This window comes from Drosophila teissieri, chromosome 2L, assembly GCF_016746235.2.
Source record: "Drosophila teissieri strain GT53w chromosome 2L, Prin_Dtei_1.1, whole genome shotgun sequence".
NCBI lineage: Eukaryota > Metazoa > Arthropoda > Insecta > Diptera > Drosophilidae > Drosophila > Drosophila teissieri.
Window position 1 is genome coordinate 7154531 of NC_053029.1, and position 12140 is coordinate 7166670.

Here is a 12140-nt window from a genome sequence, read left to right on the forward strand (position 1 = left end):
GAACGTGCTGGCTGGGCGCACAAGAGACAACAAAACAACGAAAAATAAACATAAAACAAACGACGAACGGCTAACAAATTCTCGTTAAAGCAAAGTGACCTAAACTCAAAACTCAAGACCCAATCGCAAGGCAAACGAGGAAAGAAACGAAAAGAGAGCTGTTTTAAGATCCTGTTTGGGCAATATACAAATATCCACAAGAATAATATTGAATTACACAACGGTGGAATATTTCGGGATGGGCTATTTGGGCTACCTGCTTAGGACAATTCCCAGGTTTTCAGAGCCGTAAACGACTTTGAAATTGAAGTTCCTTAGGATCGGAGGCGCCCCTCACTTTGCTAATTGGTTTGGTGTGAAAGGGAGAACCAAACTAGAGAGAGACAGGTAGATCCTTGAAAACAAAACCGTTTAAAGAAAGTAATTGTCATATTTCTAAGCATTCGTTTAAAATTAAACAATCAATATGATAAGAACTAACTTCTTGGGTCTAAAAATAAAGAACTATTTACGTCGTTGGAAAATAATTATTTTCGTAACTTGCTGATTAAATGAAGAAGGGAATAAACTTTTGCAAAAGAGAAAATCAGATGAGATAACTGTGGTAGATCAAAATCTTTACACGTGCCTAAATCTAGAATTTACATCCACTGGATAAAGATGCTGAATAAAAGAACACAATAGAAGACCATAAACCAAAAATAAACCTTTGAGGAGTTCTTTCTCATGTAAGATTTTTGTATTAAGTGTGTGTTTTTTTCGACAAGTTAATTAAGCAAATGGGCAGAAGAAATAATGAATTTCTGAGAGGGGGTGGCAGGTGACAGGGGGGACTGTTAGAAAATGCGCAAAAGATAAGCACGAAAGCAAAAAGCAGAAAAACTGCTGTGGCACGCCAAAAAGAAACAAGTTAAACAACTTTACTCGGCTCCCCAGAGTTGCCAGATTGGTCCACTAAATAGGGTTTGAACGCAGATGTTTGTATGTTTGTGTGTGTGCCGTGACATAAGCAACTTTTACTGTTAGAAATGAGTTTTGGAGATGAGTGAGATCTCCAGCGGTAATAAGTCAAGAAAGGCACAATGTCTTCGCTTCGCCTGGCTGCAAACACTTTTGCCTCTCAGTTAATTCTTCTTATTTTTTTTCTCAATTTGTAGATATTTACATTTGGATTTATTTTTGGGGCTGAGAACACTTTTTGGCCTTTTGAGCAAACTTCACTTCTGCCTGAGCATTTACATTTTGTCGCCGCCGCACGTTTTGGCCGTAAACAAATTTTCTAATTTATTGCACTTTTGCGGCTTAACGCGGCCAGTGATCTAGCAATTTGGTTATCGTGGTATTCAGCTGGTACTAAAATCAAACTACTGTGTTTTTCAATGGCACACGCGACAATCGAAACAACAGCTAAATTCGAAACCGCAACCGCTTTTCGATTTACGCTTTCCGCTCTGCGTTGTGCACTCGACGACGGTTCAAAAGAAACTCAATCGGATTCGGATCGCGCAGGCGTCGAGCGCTTCTCAGCAGCTCAAGAAGTAAGCGCAACAATGAGAGAGTAAAGAGCACGGCCAACATTACACTTAGAGAAATGCACCTTGGAATTGTACAATATGATTTTCAGTATGAATAGAATATTTATGTAACTGGTTTTATTTGAGGTACTGAAAGCAAACCCCATATTTACTTATAATTACTAATTAAAGTAGAGGTTTAATTTATTAAAAAAAATTTGTATATCTGATTCTTAATATGTTTTTTTTTAAGTGGAAGTGGAGTGAGCAGCAAAGTGTGGGGGAGAGATCCTCTATAAAGCGAAAAAGGGACAGCCGATCTTAAGAGAGCTGCCAAGTAGGGGGTAAAATAACAACACTGGAGCCAGCAGAGTGGAGCACAGCTGGTATAGAGAATAGCAATGTATCAGAAAAGAGCAGAGTGGAGCGGAAAAATGCAACAGAGCCAAAGAGAAGTGCGAACTTAACCGCAAACGTTGTTGCTGTTTTTGTTGCATAGGCAAATCAATGAGCACTTGTGCACTTAGCCAGTCGCAATTACAGTTAGAATCGGTGAAAAATTAGTAACACGCGTAACTGCAAGTGGAAGAGAGACGGCACGAGAGTGGGGGCTATAACTCTAACCAATAAAAGTAATGAAGTTCTAAAGTCCTAAGGAAATGAGAAGAAAACGCTTAAGAGCAAGTTTTTGTTTATTTTTGTTTTTGGGCAAGGCAACTTGTAATGCAACACACACGAAAACAGAGGGAGATAGAGCGAGAGAGTGAGAGATGGAGAAAGGGAAGGGAAGGTGGCGAGAGGGGGTGGTGGCTGCATCTTTCGGCTGATGGCCGAAATGGAGTAGAGAGAAAGAAATAGAAAGAGAACAGACATGGCTAATATCAATTATAAGACGCAATTAGGAAAAACATTTTTGGAGCACAGCAAGTAAACAAAAACAAGGCGACAGGAAAAGTTTGGGAAACAACTTGAAAAGAATATTTTGGGGATTTTTTTGTTTTCTCAATAAAGCAAAACGAGGAAGTTTCTGATGGAATAGAAATAGGAAATTATTTGATTTCTTATCTAAGGAAAGAAAAAAAAAACTATTTAATCATTTTAGCACAAACATGAAACGCACGGTTTTTTTTTGAATTTCTTCAGAACTTCCTTGCAATTGACAACTTTCTTTAACTTGTATTTCTGAAATGGATAAAAATCCCGCTTAAGCATTAACATAAGTATAAAGAAATCATTATTATACCATCCATCAAATGAATTCGTCTTAAACCTCTCAATATCACATGATTAAATGCTTCTGATTAACTGCCAAAACCTGCTTGGAGAATGATGGAAATTCTTTCTTAATTTCACTGGCTTTTTACAGACATGAGGTAATTACCAGCTTAGCATAACAAATCCTGTCCGAAGAGCAGACTTAAGCGTTTATATAATACCAGCCAAATGGCGGATTATAGGAAATCAAACACTTGTCACACGCCAGTTCTTCGTAAAAAGAAAATTAATTGGTTGAGAAATTTGCCAAGATATTATGTATGGCCAAAAATAATTATTGCGTGGTCTTTTTCGAGATGGAAAGGTTAAGAGATTTGAGTGAGTTAACAAAGGAGAACGGGCCAAAGCGAAATAAATAAAAATGAAGGGTTCAAACCATTCGAAAGCTCGGCTTCTGCTGCCGATTTCCCACGTTTAGAACGAATCACAACAGAACGCATCATTAATCATGGCAGGATGACCAGGGGGTGCGGTGGGGATGGTGGGGATGCCGCACTCCGACCGCCAGGCGGCCTAAAACTTTTTGAAAGACCCGACCAGAACAGAGCGGAGCAGAGCAGAGCAGAGCAGAGCAGAATCCAACAGAATGGAGCCAAATGCGAGGCACATTGGGCAGGTCGAAGGCATCCCAGCCACCAGCCACCAGCCACCGGCCACTGAAGATGCATGAACAAAAAGCAGCAGCAACAACTAACACAAGGCGCAAAGGCGCGTTCCTCGTCTGGCGGATTGGTTTTCAAGAACGGGAACAGCAACGCGCTTCAGACTACGTGCACTTGGAAATAAAATAATAAACTTTACAATCAACCGAGAGACAGCCTTGAGATTAAGGATAATCGTTTCTGTATCATCAATTATCTCACATATGAAATGAATGTACATGAATGAATTATTTAAATGTTTGATAGTAGTTCGTTATGAAACTCGTTTCGCTTTATAATATAGTTGTAAATTTGTTCCCAGTGTACTGTGACTTTTATCGGACGCGGAGCTTAGGTCCGTTTTCATGGTCACTCACCCGACGCATTTCGGTGTTCTTTTCCGAGCTGCAAGAGACAACAAGGGGCACCTAATTACAATCAAATGGAAGGAGGCGGACGTCTGGCCAAGATCGGTTAATAGCAAAATTAATCAAATCATCAGGGGGACAGGCGCACCGACATACTGACAGATAGACAAGCCAGTTCCTCCCTATCCACTAAACTGAATTCAGAGCCTGCGGCGGCCAAAGAAAGGAAGCAGCATCGCCACTACGAGTGTAGGTCTATTGGGTACCATCCTAGTTTTCAAGCCAAGTTCAATGCACGTGCCTAGGCACACTCACACAATCGCAACAATGGTGATACCCAGATACTGGCCAGTTGTTGTTGTTTACTTTTTCCATTCGAGGCTTAAACAATTGGCCCAGGCCAGAGCCAAAATAAGAACCAGTTTGTGTTCGGGTTTCAGCTTTTTTCGTCGATTTCAGTTTGTTTGGCTGCTGTGGCTGCTGTTCTCTTGGGCTGTGCTCTTAAATATCGAACGGCTGCCTTTTCGGATACATCCGTGCTGGCTAAAAACCGAAACCAGTTTGGAGAACTGGCCACTGGCCAAAAGGAAACCTCCCTGCTTTTGGTGGGGGTGTTTGCTGGTTCGGTTTGTCAAAATAATAAAGAAGGAGATACGAAAAAAAAAAGTGCAACCCAAAAACTCAGGTTAAAACTTAATAGAAAAACTTCTTTCAGTCCGCTTCTTTGTTTTCGAGTTCACTTTTTTTATGGGCTAGATACATATACCCCCTTCCTTTTCACTCTTTATTTTCTTTACGCCGCGGAACCCAGATAATAATCACAACATGAAACTATTTTTGAAGCACTTAAAACGAGACCCATAAATCTTTAGTTTTCGGGAATAGTGGAACAAAACCGAAAATCCGAGCCACAAAAAATCTGGAGAAAGAGCAACGACATCGTTAAATTGCAGCTAGCGGACCCTACTTTCTGCGTATCGCCTGATTATTCAGCTTAGTTGGGTTTATTACTTCATTTATTTCCATTTTTAACATGAATCGGGAAAGATTCCAGCATTCCTTCTCTGTCGCCTTCTGAGTGTTATAAATTTAACCATATTTTTAATGTTTGTGTATGTTCTTTTATTACCATAATGGTAATAAAGAATTCGATGTATATACCATTAAAATGTTAAAACAATTTGTTAAAACTGTTAGCTAGTTGACAAAGAGGTATTAACTTAGCCATTCATTTAAAGTCAATAATTTATTGGAATATATCTTTATGGTTGTCAGAAGCTCAACACTTTTCCTCTTAATCATCTCACCCTCGATTTTTCTGGCCATTTCAAGAGTCATGCGAAGCGGTTTTTAAATGCAATCATACCATACCATACGATGGCACGCGGCGAAAGTCAAAATGCGAAGGGAAAAGGATTTTCGGGTAGCGTAATTAATTTCTGAAGACCTCGGAATCGCGGGGGTGCGGGGATGTGAGGGCGTAGGGCCGTGAGGTGGAGTGAAAGATAACCGAAGGAGAAAATTGACAGGCTAATTTATTGTAACGGCAACTGACAAGCTGCCGCAATCGCAGGCCCAGTCATTCCACTTTCATTGTCTTCGGCTGATAAATGAAGATGAAGGCGACCTGATTTTTATTGTTATTTCCGCTTGGCTCCTTGCAGATCCCTCCCGATCCCTTCGAGATTCTTATTCCACCCAATGACTGGCCGAAATTGGCAGACTTAACGGCAATTTAAAGTGACGCCACTAATTGATGTCCCCACAACACGAAAAGTAAGAAATGAAAATGGGGAGAATCCTCATGAAGATATCGCCACCAGGGGCAACTGAAATTTGTTGGGCCCTACATTCGGTGAAACTGTCAAACAGTGGGACACAATGTGGCCACACATGGCATTTAGGGGTCTGTCTTCTGGTTCCCAGTTTCGTTCCCATTTTCAAATCTAATCTGATGACACAAATGAGCAATCAGAACACCAGCTTGACATCTGCGGGCTGTCGGCGAATGGGAAAAGTTCTCGACCATAATTTCAGCTGCCTCGGGCGGTCAGGGGTTAAGGTTGGAGAAGGTGCCGGGACAATTGGTGATCTACATCAAAATATTTATGACAGCCGATAATGAGAGCAAAGGATTTGGGATATAGTGACGAAATGGTGTTTACATTCCTTTCTCACACATTAGACAAAAACATTTCTTTTGGGAAATTTGTTTTGGCTTTATTAAAGATAACGAAGAAAGGTGTCTTTTCTAACCATCTCGTTATTTTTTAATTTCCTGGAGAGTCTTTTACCAAATGCTAACCAAAGATTTGTTTTGATGACTCAAAGTCTGTGACACAATCTTATGAGATCAAACAGTGAGTCTCGTGACGTTGATAAAAACCGGTAAGATGTCTTCTCGAGATTAGAGTGACGAAAGCAGTAGAAACAATATAATAAACATTTCATTAAAGCTATTATTTAAATTCGTCACTTTTGTAAATGAATGCAGCAAATGTAGAAGTTTCCTGCAATCCACAGGCAAATATGGAAGACAAACTTTTTAGCAACTATTTGCTGACCACATGCACGTTATAAGGAATTAGCACCCAGTCAATAAAAAACACAAAACAAAAACTTACCGACAGGTGCCAAGTTGCATTAGAGTTGTATACCCAGCAATATGCCCATTTTGTTGAGGTATTTGTTCCGGCCACACAGAAGTATCTGCAAGTGTCTGCCAGTATCTGCGTAACTCTCAGATACTTCTCTCCCAACCCAGACTCCTTTCGAGCCTGCTCATTAACGGCTTAGAAAAGTAGAAGAGCTGCACTTGAGACACGCACACACAATATAAAATGAAGAAAAATCCAAATGGGGAGCCAGTTGGCACCGCAGACAATGTGTCAAATAAGGCCTGACGACAGGAAAAAGGAAAAGCGTTGCAAATGCAGAACATGTGTGTGAAAAACAAGGGGCGATAAGTGAGAAAAAGATGTGCAGATACAAAGGAGCATTTTACGAATGGGCCGGGACAGTTCCCCTGGGGGCAGGAAAAGTGGCTGACAGTGGGGGCAACTCCCACAGTTGACAATGACATTTGCCTGACACGGCAAGGAAGTCGCCAGTCAAGGCTAGCCTCAAGAGGTTCTTCAACTGCGCCAGAGAGTCGGGGCACGCAGCGCATTAAAGATATAATTCTAGTCCAGAAATCACAACTTGTTTCGTAAAACTTCGTATATACATTGCACAATTTTTTTAAGTTGACTAAAGCCCTGGTTAGAGCTTAAACTATATAACTATATCTTCTTTATATGCTTTGACAACATATTTACCATTATAAGATCACATTTACTTACTTGGATTATTGTTTGCCTCACGCCAATGGGCGGCTGCTCTGCAACCAAAGGTGCTTCGCGATAATCCCTTGCAGCAGCTCCACTTCTTTCCGGACCACAAGCCCGGATGATAGCGGTACGATTTTGGAGTATTACTGTCCTCACAAACTAGAAATAAATATAAATAATAATGCTTATAGAATGAAGAATGTTAAATAATGGCAATTTTAAAGAACTCATTATGGTCGTTTAAACTATAATTTTCCATGATTTTATTTCCATGTCTCCTAAACAGCTAACCATCTGCCTTAAGTCTTCTTGATTATTTCAAGTCTCTTTTTCCCTAATTTACAGGCGCTTCTTGAACTGAACACGACTACCTCTTATCGAATTCGATTGATCTGGCCAAAAACAGCTGCAGTTTGGCGCTCCCTTGCCTTTGTTTATTGGGTCATCATCAGTCGAGTCAATGGGGGCTCACCTTGGCGGATGGCGCGGATCCACTCGCTGCGCTCCTTTTCGCTGTTGGCGATCACGTAGAGTGTGTACTGTGGCACCGCTCGTCCACTCTGCTGACCCTCGATTCCGCCCCCGCCGCCGTTCTCCAGCTGATGCGAACTGACCGACGAAGAGATCTCACAGTAGCCCACTTGGAACGGATAACCCTGGATGGATGAACGTTTGTTAATGAAATCTAACCATTCCCAACCGTTTCTGGCTACTCACATCCGGTGCAAAGGGATCACCGCCCTCGCCGCTGACCGTCGCCTCCTCCACCAGGCGAACGCCCTTCAAATGAATGCGACCACGTTCGCGTCTCCGCTGAAAGTGAATCAGATGAATGGGAAAGTTGTAGTTATTCGAATAAACTAATTTAACACTTAAATCGAATGGAAACGTTTATTTGGCATTGGGGCAAAGGAAATATTAATCAATTGGGTACTATCCTTATAATAATTAAACAAACTATTTAAGAAAAGAAAAGAAAGCCACTCCCTCTAAGAATCTACCCCAAATTCCACTTTCTTCCAATTAAAAGTAAATTAACTTAAATTACCTCCAAGCGTATCAGATTCCCTAATAAATTGTTGGTTGTGGGTTCATACGAATCGATTAAAAATATAGTTCTGCTCCAATTCATTCTAATTAAATTCCACCACGAACACGGAAGTTCGTTTTCGTTTTCAACAAATAAGAAACACTCCGAGCAAACAGACTTTCCATTACAGCATACCCTCGATAAATTGGCTTCTTCAATCATCATCATCATTGGGCCCATTAGCAGCCCCATGTTCATCGGCATTATCATCTCTACCACTCATCGCACAAACTCACACATTAGCAGCGCCAATTTAACGGATCGCCTTGTGGATTTTCCTGCTCATTTTCGAGTGGAGTGCGAGTTTCAATTTCAATTCTCAATTGGCCGCCAAGTTGGCTTTTCCTGCCCCACACATACAATACACACATACTCGCATACGCATTTTCAATTTCATTACGAATTTGAAGTTAAAGTTGAATTTGATTTTCTGCTGGCTCATGGTTCCGTCTTCCCCACTCACTCCTCGTTTCCCATCCAACCTTTTCGCTTTTGGCCTAACCCAAATGGGTTTTGACTCTTTATGCACAAGTTTTATGTACACAAAGAAAAATTGATCAAAATATCTTCCGAAAGCAGTGCTTATGAACCTTCAGATGTATTAGAGAATTGTAGTATGTTTCAATATTTCAATCCTGTCATAACACTTTATTTTCATTAAAAGTAAAGTTAATATTGAGTAAAAAATGAAGATACCATTTGTGTTTCCTTTTTTTCTCTGCACTTCTTGAACAACTTGAAGTTTCAAAAACCCAAGAAGGAAGTTCAATTTCTTTTCTTGAATTTCAGTTTCTCGTTTTTTTACTACACTCCCCCTTCTTGTTTGTGTTTTTTGTACAGCTTTTGTTTTTATTTTTTTCTTATTTTGAAATTGCTGCTTGTTTATTTGAGGTCTTTGTGTCAACGCTGTTGTTGATGAGGTTTTTATGTTGCGTCTGCCGTTGGTTGCCTCACTTTGTGTTTGGATAGATTTTTTTTCTGGGTTGCAGCGATAAGTAGGGGCCAAAAGCTAACCCGACAGCCAACAACGTGCTTATCTGCCGGTCCTCAAAAATTTCACTCTCCAAACTGCCTGTGTGTTCCAGCGGCATCCCCACTCCACGCCCTGAAAGTTATACGTCTTAGAAGGCAGCCTTCCTTTGTTGGCCGTCGGAGTCAATTAGGCCAATTACGTTGACTTAATTGAGCTGGCAGCGCTTTAAGGTCTTCCCCAATTGTTGCACCTTCTTGGCCGGGACTTTGCCCCACCTCTCTACTCCTCACCCTCCAAAGTTGCCATCAAGTGGAGGCACACGTGCAAAAATTACCCTGTGCGCAAAAAAGAAAAGGACGTTGACGACGTTGCTCAAGTGCCGTCAAGTGGAATGCCAGGACGATGCCGAAAAAAGGAGCGAGTCAAATTTAAATGGCGCACATTTTTCGGCATCCAGTTAACGTAGTTTATTGAGCGTGTCAGCGCACGGAAATTATATGCATAACAGGGCATTTCTTAACAAATTGGCTATGTAGTAGTTAAGGGGATGTACCAAGTAGTTTCTTAAAAACGAAGTAATATTATATATTGATGAAATATCTCTACCTGTACCTCTCTACCTCTAACTCTCTAAAACGGAGTAAAAATAATTATTTCTTAATAACTGAAGCGCAAAGGACACGCCATCCTTACTTTAACCTATAAATGTTTTACTAATAAGGCAATCAGCAACAAAGAATGCCTTATTAGCTAACGCAGTTCATGCCCATTCTCCCTATTGAAGCCACAAAAAACTTTCAGTGAAATGAAAAATTCAACGTAAATGGAGTTGGCGAGGTATAGTACCATTCAATAGGAGCTAGAAGCAGAGATGATGGGGAGGGGGCTAGGAAAATAGTCCGACAGCTAGATGACATCCGGCGTCTGTCAGCCCAATTCAACCCAGTTTCAGTATAGTTGGCCAGACGATGCTTCCTGAACACGCCAAGTTAGCTGGGAGGAAACGGAGGAGCTGGAGGAGCAGGAGGAGCATGTCGTGCCACTTTCTCGTGAATAGCCAACTAACTGAACTGAGTTGCGCTGAACAAACTGAACTGAACTGAACCGAAATGGATGTAGAAATGAAAAGTAGAACTACATAACTGCAAAAAGAGTATGACTGCTAGTTATGGTTTCTGCTTTTGATATCTGCGAACAATGTTCTGACTTGCAGATATTTCCCTTTGGAGGAAAAAAGGTCAATGCACTGGCAGATACAAATGTATCTGTATCTGTATCTGTGGCCAAAGGTTGCGCAAATGTTGAGCATGTGTTCCAACATGTGGCATCAATAACCGAAATGGAGATGGAGATGCAGCTGCTACTGATTCCGAGTGAAAACGAGCTAAAAATTGTCGGCAATTAAATTGAGATCTTTCAAACCCGTATGGAAATTTCCTTTGGCTAAAAACGAAAAATAAAGTGGAATACCCTGTAAAACAGGTTGGCCAAAATTCTGGTAAAAACAACAAAAAATAATAATATACCCTCGTTTAACGAAATGGAAAGGCCCGGACAAAATGAAACTCCACCAAGTGAAAGTCAATTAGGGCAACATTAATCAAATTGATTAACAAAATGCAGTTTGGCTCTCGAACATTTCAGAAATTGCCGCAAGCCAAAAAATAAAGCCATAAAAACACAGAATGAGTATGGAAATGAAATGAAATGGTTTTGGTGTCGAAAGTTGGTTAAGCAAACAAGGAGAGGATAGCAACCAACTTCCCTCGGGCTCATTCTTTAAGGCAGGGAAATATTTTACCTCATAATTCTGTGCTTGTTAAAAACGCACTTTTCTTACATAATTTTCCAGACGAAGAACGTACTTTTTTCGCCTTCTCTGCTGCACTCTTAAAATGGCAAAGGAATTTCCGGAAGCAAGTGGAAGAAATGCCGTCGAGGGAGCAAAGGTAACACAATATGCCAAAAAGGACAACAGGTTGAAACACGAAACGCACCTGTAAAGGTACACCAGTGTGTATCCTTATTTAATTCTATTGTTAAAGGGGAAACAGGGAGGGTTGGGAAAAGAGCGTCCTAATGGCACGGCAATCACCTGTGCATAATTGAGAGAGCTGTCAAAGCAAAATGCACCCCAGGTAGGCAAAAATGAGGAGAAAATACGAAATATAATGAAAAATAGGGGAGTCGGCGAAGGAAAACGCAACAAAGTCCCGGAAAATTGAGTACCAGCAGCATAAAGAAAAACGATTAAGTGAAAATTGCCATTGCCGGGGGTCAAAGTGGATTGGGTTAGCAGAAAGAGAGAGCGTGGAAACTGAAACGATGATTGTAGAATAGGTGAAGAGAGTATGAAAAAGTGGAAAATGTAATTAAAATTAGAAGCTATTATACATTTTCTTGGATTTTTTAATAAACTCTCAATGATGTTCAAGCTCATTTAATACATATAATAAAAACACTTTGCAATTAATATAAGCAACAAAACAACTGAATTAATTAAAATGGTACAATCGCACTGTGGAATGAACACTCCCTAAAATTGAAATTCCCACGGAGCCGACCAAAAGTGCTCTTAAAATTAGAATGATAGAAACCCGATTATAATGCTAGATGCACTCCACTGGACAGTTAAGTGAAGGCCCTCCCACTCTGTATCTAAATCGCCCACTCAAGTGCATCCTCGAGGTTCAAGAGTGGAACCTTTACAATGTTGATTAATGAAAACCAAACTGCCTCATGTGGCATGTTAAAATGCCATTTCGGTTCGACTTTGAGCTGCGTAACGAATCGGCCAAGATATGTACTGTGTACACATGTTCCCTTCGATTGATCGAGGGGAAACTACATGTATATGTGTATATAGAGTGGGGGAACCCCCTGACAATTCCCATGATTGATTGCAACTGGGAGGGAGCGCTTCTTAAACTTACCGCATGTGGAGTGCGAT

At 40.7% G+C, this 12140-nt stretch overlaps 1 protein-coding gene across 4 annotated transcripts in view; it reads right to left on the bottom strand.

Annotated features, from left to right (window-relative positions):
- Nucleotides 1–12140, bottom strand: part of LOC122620836 (tyrosine-protein kinase Btk29A) — a 42518-nt gene that overhangs the window by 17352 nt on the left and 13026 nt on the right. For 2 of the 4 annotated variants that reach the window (XM_043798499.1, XM_043798491.1), the window contains 3 exons: nt 7845–7940; nt 7600–7783; nt 7140–7286 (listed from right to left, as the gene is read on the bottom strand). In XM_043798499.1, coding sequence (XP_043654434.1) covers nt 7140–7286; nt 7600–7783; nt 7845–7940 — 427 coding nt within the window. Of the gene's footprint in view, nt 1–1165; nt 1478–7139; nt 7287–7599; nt 7784–7844; nt 7941–12140 lie in introns of those variants that run through there. The other 2 variants (XM_043798518.1, XM_043798510.1) reach the window with 1 other exon arrangement.